We start from the raw sequence: 17282 nt of genomic DNA, 5'->3' as shown, positions 1-17282 counted from the left end.
TTGACAAGTGGCAAGGAAAAATAATATTCCTTTTTGCTGGTAGTTTAAGATCTTATATCTGTAACTGGATTAGAAGCTCTTATAAGACAGAGACTCTGGAATCTCTTGGTGTCCTTCTTAGAAATTTAAGTTCCTTGGGCTATCTTGTTCAAGGAGGCTGCTGGGCCATCTTATCCACTCACTTGGTTATGTTACGGCACCTCTGTAAAGGGCTTTCTCAATCGTACCTCAACTACTGCTGCAGGTAGTTTATTGGCAGGAGTTAGTAGGTAGTTATGTTCCTTCCCTGGACCTGTCATTCCAGTTTCTATGGAGTGAAAAATGTGTCTTCTGAAGTTCCGTGCCCACCTTCACACACACACACACACACACACACACACACACACACACACACACCGGGGTGGGGGGAGGGAAGAAAGGTGGAAAGGGGAGGGAGATGAACTTAAGAAACTTAAATACTGAAATATGTTCAATGGCAGCAAAATAATATTTCTCTGTTCCATTCCCCTCTTTCTTACACAGCACCTCTGGTAAAACCGCTCCCCTGCCATGGGTACCAAGAAAGGCCCGAGCATCCAGGTGCCACACCCGCAGCGGAAAAGTTGGCAACCATTTTACTCTGTTTCTCAATAGTTAACAACGAGAAATAGTAGGATGTGCAACCACCCTTCTCTTATCTGAATTTACCGTCAAGTTTGGGCTGGCCTCAACAACAGTGAGACCCCTCTCCTTGCAGGGACTAATTAATTTTTCCTAGATATGTTGACCTCTGCTCCTGTGGTCTGTGGAACACATACAAAACCCATTACCTAAGACAATTTGACTTGTTATGTTGGGTCTGGTGTGTTATCAACTGTGCAAATCACACTTCCCTTCATCCACAGGGGTTACGGTATTGGAACTCGGCTGGTGGAAGATTTTTTGGCTCGATCCTGTGTGAGAAGATGTCACAGTTATTCAGAAATAATAGACATAATTGCCCAGGTAACTGCATTTCTGGTTTTTCCAATGTGTGTTGAGAACATGTTGAGCATGAGGGCGCACAGCTATTGTCCCTAGAATACTACCATTTGGGAGGTAGAGGCAAGAGGACTGTGAGTTCCAGGTCAGATTGGGCTAAACAGTAAGTTCTGTGCCAGCCTAAGCTAAGTTTGTGAGATTCTGTCTCACACACAAAATGAACAACGAAACAACTTGAATTTTTTCTGAGTTTGGTAGTTTTCAGTTCTGACTAGACAGCTTCCATCTGCATGTGCTGTTAGGGGATTATAATTGAAAATCTTTTGCTCCTCCTCCTTCTTCTCTTCCCCCTCCTCTTCCTCCTCTTCTTCTCTTGAGACAGGGTTTCTCTGTGTAGTTCTGACTGTCCTGGAACTCACTTTGTAGAACAGGTTGGCCTCTTAACTCAGAGATCCTCCCGTCTCTGCCTCCCAAGTGCTGGGATTAAAGGCGTGCACCACCACCACCTGACTTAAGCCTTTTATTTTCATATAGATATGTAACTACTATGAACTGAAGACAAAGCTTCCAAACTGACATACATACATACAAACATACATACATACATACATACATACATACATACATATTGGGGGTACTGGTAGTGTTTACAGGGGATTGGAAAAATGGCTTGGCTGGTGAAGTATCTGTTACATAAGCATGAGGACCCAAGTTCAGATCCCCAACAGGGTTACAGGTAGAAAGTTCTTGGATGACCTCAGAGCACCAATAAAGAGCAGTCCCTTGTAGAGCAAATCTGCAGAAAGAAGTTTCCAAGGGGAACAACATGGATGGCAGGTTTCGAAGTGTGGTAGTTTTGGAGACTGGAAGCAGCTGCAGAGATACAGTCCGTTATGCAGTCAAAATGCCGTCTTGGAAGCTATGACAGGAACAATCCTCTCAGCCTGCAGCCACAGGTCAAGTACGGGAGGACAGAGCCATGGGAGCCTGAGCAGACGTCGTGCCTCTAAGAAGTGGTGAAGGGAGAGGCATGCAAGGCAACCAGGGGTCAGATCCTAAAGTGTTCAGCCGTTTCCTCTGAAGAGAGCAGGCCAGGCCTCTAGCCCAGCAACCGGGCTCTGAAGTCTTCCGGTCTGTCTCCTCCTGCAGGTGGTTCTGAGGTGGTCCGGGTTCTGAAGCCCTAGAGGACCTGGATTTCTAGGGGACAAGCGAGGCCCTGACAGGCTGAACATGGGTATGAAAACGGGGTAGAAAAATGAGACTAATCAAATCGAAGAAGAGTTGTCAAGGCTGGTGGTGGGAGGGGCATTCTAGACCACCCAAGAGCTGCCGAGAGTTAGTTCCCCGTCACGTCTGCAGGTCTCTGCCTCTGCAGGAGGAGGGGAACGGGAACGTGGTCTAATGTTTTGTCAGTTCCCAGTTGCTATGGAAGTCTTTGCAGGCTGTCGCCTGTTTCTCAGCCTTGGGCTGTGGCTGCTGATTTCATCCAGCTTGTGTTTTTTGTTCATCGTTTGTGCTTCCTTTGCTTCCCACAAGTGCTCCGTGATGGCAAATAGAGCACAACAGGCGACCTTACAGCAGGCAAGCCCCTAACCAGTGCCAAATGTCATCCTGAAGGGACTGGTGTTTACCGGCATCAGAGATCATGGCTGGAGCAATGTTTTCCCAAGAGAGAATATTCTCAAGATCCTGCCACAGTGTTGTATGTGTGCATTTGTATGTGGGAGCACATGTGTATGGGTACACACATTTAAAAGGACATGATTAGCGAATTTTTTTTAATGTGCTGTGTGTGAGGCATTCGCCAGAGTCTTGCACAGTATGGATGTGTGGAGGACAGCTTGGAATTGTCCAAGAATAGTTCTCTTTCTTAGAGTAACACATCCTTAGTCAGCGTCCTTTCATCTCAGACCTGTGGTTATTAGGCTAGTGTTGTTAGGTTGTTAGCTGGTAAGTCCTCGAGGACACAAGATACGTAGGACGTCTTGGTATGCTGCCGAGTGCAGTTCACACAGCAGACCTACCTAGCCAGTTTCCTCCTCTTTTCTCCTGAGCCCTCATATTTACATGCATGACAGAACTGACTTTTCACATGAATGACTGCCACATAACACTGGCTCTGTGATTCTGACTGTAGGCACTGCCTTTGGTCCTTCAGTCTGAGCAACAGGAGTTGCTGACTGCCATATTTCAAATAAAAGTTCTACAAAGAATATGAAGGAAATGAGTAGTCTACATGGAGAAATAAACTTTCAAAACCATAATCCAAATGAAAGTTGTTTTCACATTATTATTATTATTTTATTATTAATGGTTAATGAATCATGAACATGACATTGGAAACTAGCTGTCCTCCAACTTCAACACAATGAGTTTAACATACCATTAAATAGGTTAAAAAGAACAGAGAAAGAAAGAAATCCCTTTCCATATGTGTTGGCAGATTATAAGCAAGACCCTGCAGCAGTGTTGTATGTGACTGTGGGAGCACATGTATGTGTAGGTGCATGTTTAAAAGGACATGATTAGCAGATTCTTTTTAAAAATCGGTTAAGAGCACTACCCATTTGGGAGCGGGGGTTTGTGTAACCTGTTTTGAGAACTGGAGGTCATTTTCCATCATTCTGTCAAATACTGGAGCTCATCTGATCTGTGCTCAATACTGGGGGATGCTGGGGGATACTGGGGGACACTGGGGGATACTGGGGAATACTGGGGGATACTGGGAGATGCTGGGGAATGCTGGAGAATACTGGGGATACTGGGGACACTGGAGGATACTGGAGAATACTGGAGAATACTGGGGAATACTGAGGGATACTGGGGAATATTGGCTGTTGGTCTGAGCAGTGCCGTAACACAGGGGGCCATTTCATTTTCTCTGGATGTTATTCTTACTTAGGTTGGTGATCTCACCTACTCATCTAAAACAGAAACAAACAAACAAACAAAACTAAGCTTCTATAGTAGGAAAAAGAAATCTGTTTAAGACCTTTGAGATAGGTGTAATGATGTAAACTGTAATTCCAGAAGGTGGGAGGCTGAGGCAGGAGGATTGTGAGTTCAAGACCAAACTAAGCTACGCAGGAATCAAAGCCAGCTTGGGCTACAGAAAGAGACTCTGACTCAAAACAAAACAAAACAGAAAGAAAGAACTTTTCCCAATCAAAATTATCCTCCAAAGAAGCCCTAACAAATAATGTATGCAACTTGTTCTTGGAGATGGCTACGATGACAAAAGTCTCACATGGAATGGTCTTGTTGTCTATGTGCTGTTGACTGCAGGAAGATTACAAAGCCAAAACCCAAAATAACAATTCCAGTATGAACTATGGTGTAATTTTAACAGTTCATGTTTAGGGGCCGAAGCCAGATGTTGGTACAGATAAAACTAAATATTAGTTGGAAAACGAGGGGGAAAGAGGTGAAAAGGAAACAGGCAAGGGAAGCAGGAGAAGACAGGGATCCAAGTGTTTGTTTAAGAACTTTGGGAAGAGTTTCTCTAACAGGGAGGGGATGGGAGTGCTCCTCAGACACCAGACTGTTAGGGGCTGCCTCAGACCTTTCATGAGGATCTGTGCTGTGTTCCTACCTGGTAGTGAAATTAAACAAGAACCATTTTAGTGTGCTAGATTGAAGAGTCCTCCAGTGGGAAATGTTATATGGAGAGTGAGAAAGGAAGAAAGAAAGAAAGAGAGAGAGAGAGAAAGTGAGGGAAGGAAGGAAGAAAGAGGGAGGGAAGAAAGGAAGGAAGAAAGGAAAGAAAGAGGGGAAAAGAAAAAGAGAGCAAACAAAAACAGAGAAAAAGATTAGTAACTCAGTCAAAGAGAAAAAATGTCCACAGGCAGTGTCCCCACTGAGCAAGCTTGTTGTGTCTTGAATAGAAATAAAGTGGCTTCTACAGCTAGCAGCCCCCAACCTGCATCATGTTCCACAGGCCAGACAAGAGACTGTCAGGTTTAAAATAAAAAACGTGTAGGATGTCTGCTTTCTGTCGCTCTCTTCTCTAAACGTTTCAACATCTTGTCAGTCATCCTGTCACGTGTAAATGCTTGTCTCCCATTGTCTGTTCTCAGTGAAGTTGCATTTCTACTCGCGTGCAACTTTTCTTAGCAATAAAAAGAACATTTTGCCTTTTTTTTTTGTAGACAGAACAGCTGTCTCCTGGATACTTCTTCATTCCAAGTCCCGGTTTTAACCTCTTAATCATTTTTATATCTCATAAAAAATGCTCTTACCTGTGGTAAGATGATATCACCTGCTTCAAGAGCATTTTTTTGACACAGATGCAAGGTCAGGCTTTAACTATGTGCACACCCACGGATGCTTTCTTTATAATTAGCAGCTTTCATTCAAAGATCTGGCCTTTGGCAGCATTATCTCATTAACCCTGTAAACTCTCTTCAGAGGAAGCAGGTGGTAAATGTGGCTGAGTCAGCTTTAGAGAACTAGAACAAATTCAGAGGACGTTTAATCACAGCTTATGCCGGGAGAGCATAGCAGAGTCAGGAAAAGCGAGCAGTGCTGTGTTTGCTTAGCTGACCTCTCAGAACAAACACTGTGCGGAGTGCTCTGCCCCTCTAGAGTGCAGAACATCCGTATCCCTCCGCCTCCACGGAACCCGCAGTAGCTGTTCTGGTTTCAGAGAGGGAAAGGATACATTTCAAGAGAATTTGCTAGACATAGAAATTTATGTCCAGACAGGAAAGTGATTACTCTGAGTGAGTTAGGAGATGGTTGGGTGAGAACAGATCTTGTGAGCTTGACATCCGCTCGGTACTGCTCTGATTTTCAGAGAGGAGGACGGGGTAGCTTGAGTGTCAGTCAGCAGGACCCTCTTCTCTGATTTTCTCACTTCGTACTTTTCAGCGGGTAGGTCATCCATTACAAGGCATCAGACGGTTCTTCCCAAGTGTATAAGATCTCAAATTTTGCCATCTAGTGGCCTAAAGAAAAATCTCATGGGAGAGGAGCGCAAGGACACTTTCTTCTTTTCTCTTTTTAAGGAGATGATAGGCCAACTCTTAACTTTCTGCTGCACTAAAATAGTCCCAGGTTTGAAATGTGACTACCATCTACAAGTCTAATTTTTGTAGTTACATCTGAGTTTAGCTACAGATATTAGCCAAGATGCTTCTATCGCCAGGCATCTTGGTTGCTCTTCGTTGTTGTTTTTGTCAAGTTGACACATCAGAGCAGCAATTTTCAACCTGTGGGTAGCGACCTCTTTGAGGCTCACAGGGATCCTTTCACAGGTTACAGGGGTTGCCTAAAAACACCGGAGAACACAGATATTTACATTACACTTCATAACAGCAAAAATTACAGTTGCGAAGCAGCAATGAAAATGGTTTTATGGTTGGGGTCACCATAACATAAGGGATTGTACTAAAGGGTCGCAGCATTAGGAAGGTTGAGAAGCGTTGGTGTAGAGTTATCTGGGAAGAAGAACCTACATTGAGAAAATGACTCCAAGATATTGCTTGTAGGTCTGTGGGGCGTTGTCTTATTAATGGCTGACATGAAATTAAAAAGTGAATTAAAAAGCATGCCGAGCAAGCCCCGAGGAGCAAGCCAGTAAGGTGTGCTCCTCCATTGACTTGACTTTGAAATAAAGATAATTACGTAGGCCAGGCTTGACCAGGTCTAGCATCGTATGTTAGAAAGTCTCTTAGTGGTGGAGATGCAGCTCCATCGTAGTCCTTGCCCAGCTTCTGAACACAGGAGCCTTGTGAGTGCTAACCTAACGTGTCCAGTAAGAGAGGCCCCACCCTGCTCAGCCATAAGCCTACTGTGTGATCTCCAGGTTACTCAGCCTGTGGGGGCCTGTTTTCCTGCTTGTTACCTGAGACCTCTCTCTGCTGTTAGTCTGATGTCCAGATAGTTTTTCCTTAGCTGACTCTGGATACCAGCTGCTGGTACATGCCTGATGGATGCTGATTTCTGGTACATACCTGACTGTGCTGGGTGAGGCTTCCGAAGTGGTCCTCACAGCACCCACATTGATTACTGACCATATTTCTAACTTCTTGGTCTCGTACCTATTCAACTCACCAAAGTTAAGACAGCTTTTACTGTCTGGTCAAGGTCAAAGTGATGGTTTCTCTGAGATGTCACAGAGAGAAATTATCATTTGCTGGTATAATCAATGTATCCTTGTGTTGTCACACTAACAGGTTTTCTTAATTAGAGAAAAAGTACAGTTTGTCTTGAGGCTTTGATCTCAGACTTAAAATATTAAAGTATTTCACACCGTGCTTGTTGAAAATGCCAGAAAGAAAAAAAAAAGAACATTTCCTTTTATAGTATAATTTGAAATTTTACCTTAATTAAATAATGTGAGCAATGATTTCTTTTTGGGAGAGTGATATAAAATCAATGAAATGATTGGAGAGGAACAATCGAGCCAGGGAGGAATGGAATCTACATAGTGAATGTGGTAAGCATCTGCACCGGGGAAACGGTTCTCAACCTCCCTAAAGCTGTACCCTTTAATACAGTTCTCATGTTGTGGTGATCCCCCCACCACCATAAAATTATTTTCGTTGCTACTTCATAACTGTAATTTTACTACTGTTATGAATCGTAATGTAAATATCTGTGTCTTCCCAATGGTCATAGGTGACCCCTGTGAGAGGGTCAGTCAACCCCAAGAAGTCTCATCCTGCAGGTTGAGAAACCACTGACTGCTCCAGGGCAAAAAAGATTTTGGGGACACACTCCAGAGAGGAATCTGCCTAACAGAAGAATTTGTTGCCCAAGCCAAATTGTTTTTTTATTTTTAAAAAGAAGTTTGCCTAAGACTACAGTTGAATGTACATAAGAATCGTAGTAAATCACAGTAGTCATATTTTTAAAAGTCCTTCTGACCCAAGTGCACAAATCTACGGGGAGAACCCAAGCCTTTTGAAAGTCTCTTATCCCCGTGATGCTTTAGGATGAGGTCAACTCCATGGCCATAGACTGCCAAGCTAATCAAAGTGTGTAGACAGGGGCTACAGCCCAGCAGTAGTGTTGACTTGCATGCGTGAGGACCTGGGTTTAATATCTACAGTCAGAAATAAATAAATAATGGATTACCCAGAGACTGTTATTTGCTGCTTTACCAGGAGCTCAAATTGGGTTGAAGGAAGATTCAGACCACAGACAGTAAAAAAGATTGCTGAGTGTCCAGGCTGAGGCTGATGGTGGCTGTGGTGCATGACTTTTCTGGGGAGACATGAATGAACATGTGTGTACTCTAGATATTATCCAAATGCAACTTTGTGAACCAGAGTGTTTATTGGGCTTTCTTCCAGGGGCATGGGTAAAAGGTTTCTCATAGGAGCATGAGTGATTTGGGCAACTACATCATGGAAGAGCTCACCCCAGCAAGGGTAATGACTCATAAAGGCTACATCACTGGAGCTCCTGCATGACTTGCAGGCAGCCAGCTACTCCACTGAAGCATGCAGCCTCCACACACAACATAGTTTTTGCGTGCATACACATGTGCAGGGTGTGTGTGTGTGTCCTTGGGAAGGACCCCTTAATCTTACTATGTCAGAAGTTTCTTCTGAGTTTCGTGAGCCTTGTGAGTCCCCTTCCTCCCCCAGGAGGAAGTGTTTCAAATCCAAAGGAAACAGCTGCTTAACAGGTAGGCAGGGAACTATGAGGCAAAACCAGCCTGTAGGAACTCCTCCCTAAGAAGTAAATGGTCTGAGGGTGGCATGTTAGGAAGGGTGTACTGTACATCCCACGTACCACCAGTTATCAAGGTGGGTGAAAACCAAGAAAGGATCAGCCGGAGCAGGTGCCTCTCCATCTGTTCCTATTACATCTTCTAGTTGAAATTGAGGGATGCTTGCATGTTCTGGATGGAGCCTCACAGAGTTGTCTGTGGAGAGTAGATTTGAACCAGAGGCATCTGAAAGCACAGAAAGCGTGGACCATCCTGATTATTAATATTTCTGTAGCCATAGCAATGACACCTTTTCCTTTTGTGGCCTTACATTTGACCTCACTCCACCTGTTGGTTCACACACTGACTAGTCCATGCCTCTCAGAGCAACTCAAGCTGGGTGGTAGGAGGAGCAAAGGAAGCCCCACCCCCTTCTTCCTTTGCCACTGAAGCAAGTAGACTAAGGAGTACTAGTCTCAAATCAGTCAACTTTTCTTCAGAAATAAGGAATTTTTATTAAACATTGTGGAATTTGTCAAATATAGCCACTGCCTCTGGTATCTATGAATTTCTCAACTCTGATAATCAATTATAAGCACCCACGATTACTGGACCAGGGCCTCCTGATATAGCTTTGAGGAATGAAATAGGCCAGGTTGGAGGGAGCCACAGCACAGTTGAGGCTGTGACAATATTATTGAGAGCAATCAGACTTTTAGACCTGTTTCAGAAACAGAATATGATGGCAATTGCCGGGATCAGTACAGTTGTAGTTGCTAGGATACAATGAAATGCAAAAGCTATACAGGGTTCACAACATTAATGTCTAAGACCAATAGTCCCATCAGGTTTCCATGTTTCCTTAACTACTAAGGGAACATACAGAGAAATACAAAGCAGCCTGTGGTGGTTTGAAAGCAAATGGCCCCCAAAGGGCACTATTAGGGGATGTGGCCTTGTTGGAAGAAGTGTGTCACTGCAGAGGTGGGCTTCCAGGCCTTATATATGCTCAAGCCACTCCCAGTGTCTCAGAACACTTCCTGTTGCCTATGGTGCGAGAACTCTCAGATACTTTTATACCACAATGTCTGCCTGCATGCGGCCTTGCTTCCCACCATGATGATAATGGACTAAACGATTAAGTGTTTTCCTTTAAGAGTTGCCATGGTTATGGTGTTTCTTCACAGCAATAGAAAAACCTAACTAAGACACAGCCTAAGCACTTCATTGCCTGGGGGAGTGCATCTATCTCTCAGAAACTGAAAGGTACACTGTGCTCCAGGAGCCATGGCCTCTAACTTGAAAAAACTATGACACATGCCTCTCAAGGCAGCTAGACCAAGCCAACTCCATGGTTCTGTGCAACCAATTATCTCTCTAAATCACTTGCATGGCTATTAATTCCAGTGCCTATTTTATTATTGTTCGAGGTGCTACTGCATGATAGAATGGCCAAGAACCCTGGGATATGGCTGACCAAATCATGTACACTCTCCTCGCTATAGGACCAAGGACATGACTTGAAGGCACGGTGGCAGATAGTGTCCATAACAAGTGTGGTGTGAGCCCTGGGTTTACACTTCATGATCGTGTCAGCGCTTCATAGACTTCCAAGTCAGAGTTACCTTCTGAAGTATCTGCCGGTTTCATGGTGGCCAAAGGGTGAAATGGAGTTTGTAGGACAGGAGTTACAGTGTTGAGATAAGTAAGAAAAGACACAGCTTGGAGAAGAAAGGGAACCTGTGATTCCCTTCCTTAAACACCTTTATTATGAAAAGAACGAGAGCAACATGAATATACGTTTTGGTCTACAGTTTTAACCAATTTGAGAACTAGTTATTTTGCCTTTGATCTGCCAAAATTTCTCTATTGGTTAGTTTCTTTTCTATGTATTTCAATTCTCCATCTTACTAAGCAAAAATGTCTTGGGAAAAATAAACACAGCTGGTGCAGTGGTCAGATTAATAGTCCCAGTTCCTCAGCAGATTGATGTTGAGAGGAGGATGTCCTGAGCCGGGGAGGGTACTCTAGGTGTCAACATGAGACTCTGGTTAAAGAAAATAGCAGTTATTATTATGGTGCATGTGGGCTTTGTTTAATTTGGCACATTATTGTATTGTCCAGCGAAATCTTTCATTTCCAGGCAATTTTATTTCTCTATTATATGAGTAAGCTTTCTAAAGGGAGGAGATCATCCAACGTTGCTGGTGTTCAGCCTGCTATGCCACATATTATTGTATCTCATTAAATGTTACTAATGTGAACTCAAGAAAAAAAATTGAAAAGTCACACACCTATGCAGTGTATTTTTTTCTCTTTTGTTCTGACACAGAAGGAAAGAAAATTGCGGTCCACATGAATCTAGAGTTGAAGATTACCACCCTTTCCTGTTATACCCTAATTCCTACCTCTGATTCAAGCAATATTTACTACATTGATGTACCTGTAGTTCACAGTAACAAACTACAGTAGCAAAAGTTAAATTGCAGCAGAATCTAGGAGAGGAAAGTATCTGTTCTCATTAAATAGTAGACAGTGAATTCATCTTGATAATTTCATCAAAATGTTTATTTTTACCACTGCCATCTATATGACTATGGAAAATTACAGAAGAGACAGATTCATTCCTCTACTCTGAGGTCAGCCACAATTACAAAATGTAAACATTAAATAGGTAATTAAATAATTACTAATTATATTTCATATTATTCTGGAAAACGTTTGACATGTATCCTAAAACTTACTGTGGAGCCAAAATAGACTCTTCCAGCTGATAGCCTTGGGGTTTGTCAGGTCATAGGGTTTACTGAACTATGTTCTGGGATGTAAAATTCAGGCCCCAAGAACAGATTTGGAAAACTGCTCCATCAGTTTTGTTAGGTCTTTGTGACTTTCTGCTTCAGTCCCTTTCTGTTTTGGTAAATTGTCCATCAGCTGCTTGTCTCTTCTTGCAGGAGCTGCAAGTATTTTCCTCTTTCTTTCTTTCTTTCTTTCTTTCTTTCTTTCTTTCTTTCTTTCTTTCTTTCTTCCTTCCTTCCTTCCTTCCTTCCTCCCTTCCTTCTTTCTATGCTTCTGGTGCCATACAGATTTTCTGCCTTGGAGCTTTTGCTCTCCTTAAAATAAAATGTGTGTATGTGTGCGTGAGAGTATGCACGTGAGCTTGTGTGTGGAGTGTATGCGTGTATGTGCGTGTGTGTGTGCGTGTGCGTGTGTGTGTGTGTGTGTGTGTGTGTAGTGTGTGTATGTGTGTGTGTGCATGTGTGATGTATGTGCTGGAGCCCACGGGGAGGTTTGAGAATGACTGTGAAGAGTTGGTCCTCCCTTTTCACTGTGAGTTCCAGGGTTTGAATTCAGGTCATCTTGTTTGTGCAGAAAGAACCACTCTTTTCCCTGAGGATTGTTTTTCTTGTGCCCAATCCGTCATCCGCTGTGATTTTCTCTGTGTATCACATGTTTGGAGGTCTGAAAAGAACATCTCTAATCTGCCCGCTCAATCACGGGACCCCTGGATAAAGTTTATGCTGGGTCATTCCCACAGCCCTAGAGAAACAATAGACTGACTGCCAGGCTCTCAAATGTCCACAGGAGCCTATTTAGCGTAACCACAATGGCATGGTCATGAGGCAGAGAATGGCATCATGGGAATCCCTCAGAAATAGTTCTTGGGTATTAAACACATGCAAAGCTATTGGTTCCTCTTGCCTAAGAAATAGTAGTATATAACACTTACTTCCTCAGAGCTCCCTGTCCACTTTACTCATTTCAGGGACTGCTGTTTACTTTCCTTTATTCCAGCCTAGACTTTGCAGGGAACCTTAGTGTAGCAGGCGGCATTGGCGCTTACTCTGAGGTATTGCAGTGGAGAGAACTACCTTCATTATGTGTTTGCAGATAATGATCAAGTAAGTAAATCTTAAAAAAAATGCTTCCCTTAGGAAGCAGTCCAAGTGAAACCACATTGTTTGTTGAAAGTAAATGTTTTAGACCATTAGTGGGAGTGGGGCAGATAGTTCTCAGAACAGTAAACTCCCAGGGATGCTTGAGAGCAGAGGGGCAGACAGCCTCCTAAGTGGTGCTGTGATGTAGGGGACAGGCTGGGTTCTCTTAGGAGTTTACAAAGGAAGGAAGCATACAAACTTGCCCTGGTCCTCTAGTTCTCTGGGGTTCATCTTTGTTTCTTTCTCTTTTTCCAGTCCTGTCTGCGGGCATTCTGTGTTATTTTCAAATGATGTTGCCTGAGATGACCTGATTTTTTTTTATGTGACTAGGAAAACTGCCCAGATAAAAAGAATTTGAAGCAGACTGCCCAAGTCAGAGACATCCGCATATTTGGGGTTGTTTATTTTTTTATTGTTTTTAAATTTTATTTTTCAAATATATATAAATATATGGATTTCTTCACTCTCAAAAAATTGAGATGTCTTTCAATTACCCTGAAAGCTGCTGAATTTCACAATTACTACTCCTTTATGATACCAGTATGCGCACTGTGTAACCATCACTGGGCTGTATTCCAAGGGTGGTCTGTGCCTGACCTCTGGAAGGTCACTCTTTTGTCAGGGTAGAAATTATACAGCTGCTTTCTGCTGTCCTAATTGTCTCCTTCATGCACACACACACACAGACAGACAAACACACAGACACACACACACACACAGGCACGCACACACAGGCACGCACACACAGGCAGACACACACACACACACCTTCCAACCTATCTTAAGGGACATATTAAGGAATGAAATCAGCAGCATGCAGGAGAGAACCTGGAACCTGGCAGCAAGGCACAGCGATGCCACCCAATTAGACCTCTCCATGAGTAGAAAGTGAAGCTTATTGTGGAACACAAACTGCCAGAGAATAGAGGACAGTACCCTGCAGGAAAGGCTTTGTCACTCCTATGGGGACAGGGAGCAGCAGCAGGAGGAAGGAGGGGTACAGGGAGCAGCAGCAGGAGGAAGGAGGGGTATAGTCCAGCAGAGTCTAGGAGCTAGCATGGGGCCCTTTAAGTTAATCAGAAACTGGAGCTACTTAGGGAGGTTGGCCATTGAGGGAAGATATGGAAAGCAATGGCCTTGCTGACACACAGAAACCTGTCTAATGAGATTCCTGAGGAATTTTGTGTTAGGTTTCTGTTTATATGATAGCAGTCCTTCTGTTTGCCTGTCAGGGTCCTGCCTCGGTTGGTCCCAAGTTGTCATTTATGACACTGTCAGCAGCATTACCATTTGGGATGGCTTGGAACCAAGAGGACCTCTTTGTTTCCATGCCATTTCTGCTCCTCTGTTTGTTAAAATCTCTCACTGATGTATAGAACTGATTTTTGCTGATGATTTTCCCCAAACATGGCCCGTTCCTTCTGCTGTCACCTCATCATAGCCGGGAGCACATCATTGTGGCTGCCTAGCTGTCAGCTGCTCCAGGTGACAATGTGGCCCCTCTTTTTTAGAGGGGACTCTCACTCCTTCACATAACTAACTTACTAGGGCATATGTGAACATAAGACACAGAACATTTCCACACAGCTCGGACCTACCCATCGTGGGAACTCAATGGTCTATTCAGGACAACCTGTTAATGAGGAGGGCGGGAGGAAGGTATGGAGGGTACCACTTATTTCATAGAGTTCAACCAAGATCTTAAATTATTTGGATATCTTGCCACTATCATACGCTGTTCCATGTGCTTCCCGTGCAGCCAATGACTGGAATAGAAACATGACATGCTGGAATACCACCAAGAGTTCTGAGTTTAGAACCCAGGCAAGCCTTACCATGCATGGAGCTGAGGACTTGGAGGAGGGGGCAGGGGGAGCAGAAGTTTGTTGATACAGAGAGCATACAGATGTGGAGAACACAGGCTCACAACAAACTGGATGGAAACTGAAGGGAAAGCACTTCTCAGCACAGTGCAGTCAAAGCGGGACCAAGGACTGAAGCATCATTCTAACCCTGGGCTGGATTCCCCACTTCCTCTAATTCTTCAACTGGAAAAACTGGATGCTAATCAGATTAAGTTAAGCTTAGCATCTTCTTTGGCGGTTGCTATTTGGCAAAGCCTAAGTCACAACCTAAATGAGCTGCTTGCCTTTCTTCTTTTTTTCCCCCCTAACATATATTAAAATAAGTGGGAGCCCTTGGTAAATGGGAATTGAATTCCATAGGAGTCACGGCCCAACATAACACAGCATTCCAGAGAAGGTTGGCATCAGCATTAGCTAAATGTTTTCCTACTTAACATTTTTGGGCAGAGAAGAAAGGGAGGGGAAACAAATTAAAAGGAAAGAAAAATTCTTTGTGGTCATAAAGTTTTCAGTATTTGAAAATTGATAGTATTAACAACCAAACAGACTAATAAAATAGTTTAAGAATTTTTACTCTTTGGGCTAGAAAATGTGGTAGATAGCCTGCTAGAAAGGAGAAACTTAAAAAAGCCACTTCCATCTCTTCTGCTCTGCACCTCAATGATGGGCAGAAGAGAAATGTGAGACATTGTTTCTCGTGGGAAGTATGTGTGTGCAGCCACTGAGGGCGATGGGTTTGGGAATTCAGATTTGGGAGGAGCCTGGAGACTGTCTGAGCAAATTGTTAGGACTCCAATATGAAGAAAAGGTACCGTCAGGGCAATTATCCTTAAACTATAATGATTATATTTGAGAACAGTGTTTTTCCTCTGGTCACAGAGAAGTATCTGCTAAGGCTTGATTGTCAGTGAATTCTGAGAGTCCCTAAACAAAAGCCCTGCTTCCTTTCACCTTATTGACAAATGTCTGTCCTCCCCTTCTGTTTGCAACCAGGTCTTGCACAGCAAGTCAGGCTTCCTCTGACACCTTCTCCTTGGCCCCTTTACCAAATATTCAGGAGAGGAAGTTTCAAATGGTCCATGTCAGCATCTGTAAACTAGACAGCCTCATTTTGCATAGGGGCCTCTTAGTGTTACTCATTTACTTAGTGCGCATATTGTATGACTGTGTAGATGCCCATATATGCATAGCCATGTGTCTTTGTGTATGCATGCACACCTGTGAGCATATATATGGAGGCCAGAGGATGTCTCCATCATTGCTTTAGAGCCATTAGCATTGTTTTTTCCAAAAGGGTCTCTCATTGGCCTGAAGCTCACCGAGGAGCCTAGACTGACTGGCCAGCAAGCCCCATGACCTCCTTGTCTCCACCTCCCTAGCTCTGAGATTAAATGTGTACCCTATGTCTGGCATTTTTTAACCGCTGAGCCATCTCTCCAGCCCCTATGTCTGGCATTTTTATGTGGGGTCCGGGACTCAAACTCAGGTCTTCATGCTTCAGCAAGCCCTTTCTCAACTGAGCTATCTCTCTAGCTCCAAGTTGTGTTTGTTTGTTTGCTCTTTGTTTTTTATTTTTATAATGTTTAATTTCTCTTAATCCAATTCATAAAAGGAGAGAAAAAGTTTTTCGGGGAAACCAAATCTTTACATATAAGCCCTTAGGTTTTCTGGTTGGTTGTTTTACATTGAGCCTGAGTTATAATTGGCATCATTACACAAAGCACCTGAACTTATTGAAACGCAAGTCTTACAATGCATGTGAGCCTTCATTAAGAAACAGGGAACAAAAAAATTGAATACTTACATACTAGTTAGAAAAGAATAGTTTGTTGCCAAAAAGCAAGTAAATGAGGCTAGGGGGAGGGAAGTTACAATAATGAAGTCTTAGAGTTTCCTCACCCTCCATCTTGTATTTAGGAAGCCCATCTCCTGCTTTTACAGACAATATGGAAGGTCAAAGTGGCGTTCTGTCCCTGATGTGCAGGTAGCCTTAACTCAAAAGACAACATGCTACAGTGACACATTTGGGAAATATGTCTTGGCCCCAAAATCTGCTCCTGTGGGTTGGAAATAGTAACAGTTTTGGAAGTATTTCAACAGCATAGCTATTTAACATGAATTTCTTTATCAAGAAATGAAAATATGGAGCAAATAGTTTGAGAAACAAAACCCTGCAGAGTTTCCTGTGCATAAAGAAGCAGAGACACCGGGAAGGCCAACTGAATTTTGGGCCAACCCTGCTGGTCTGGATTTGTAATCATTTCAAAAGGAAAACACGGTCCAGACTTGCCCCAGCCTCTCCCGGAACTCCAGGCAGCGGTTTTCAGCTACAGTTGCCCTATGAAACCCCCTGAGAATTACCGAAAGTCCGGGGCTCCAGGCTAACTTTTGACCAGTTAAGTAATGGTCTCTCGACAGGACAAAGGCAATAGAGCATTTAAAATGTCCCCTTGTGTTTCTAATGAGCATTCGTGTTCAGAGCAACTGTGTCCTGCGTCACTGTGGGGCGACAGCTATAGAAGCGAGGTAGAGCTCTCACGTCACGCCTCTTAACCACTTAAAATAAAATAGTAAAATAAGATGCACTGAAGTAAAAGGAGAAATCATTCCAAAGATGCGGCACAGGATGAAGAGCTGGGTTGAAAGGAAGCATGCTGTACCGTAGTCCTGGAGGCGGGCAGATCACAGAGAAGGAAGGGCGGCAGCCACATCTTCTACACATTTGCTCCAAAGATGATGGAAACTGTCCAAACACTAATTCAGAAACACATTTTCTTAAAACTGCTTTTCTTCACACACATGGTCAGTGAACTAAAAGTCAGCCAACTGTTGAAGGAATAAAACTTTTGTTAAGCCCTA

The 17282-nt window shown here is 43.4% G+C and overlaps 1 protein-coding gene across 1 annotated transcript in view; it reads left to right on the top strand.

Annotated features, from left to right (window-relative positions):
* Trappc3l (trafficking protein particle complex subunit 3L) overlaps positions 1–17282 on the top strand; it is a 44160-nt gene that overhangs the window by 4041 nt on the left and 22837 nt on the right. Inside the window, exon 3 of the mRNA XM_040728361.1 lies at positions 885–984. Coding sequence (XP_040584295.1) covers positions 885–984 — 100 coding nt within the window. The remainder of the gene's footprint in view (positions 1–884; positions 985–17282) is intronic.

This window comes from Mesocricetus auratus, unplaced genomic scaffold (genome assembly GCF_017639785.1).
Source record: "Mesocricetus auratus isolate SY011 unplaced genomic scaffold, BCM_Maur_2.0 Super-Scaffold_100018, whole genome shotgun sequence".
Classification (NCBI taxonomy): Eukaryota; Metazoa; Chordata; class Mammalia; order Rodentia; family Cricetidae; genus Mesocricetus; species Mesocricetus auratus.
The sequence above is the reverse complement of the archived record's forward strand: the minus strand, read 5'-3'. Positions and strand labels throughout refer to the sequence as shown.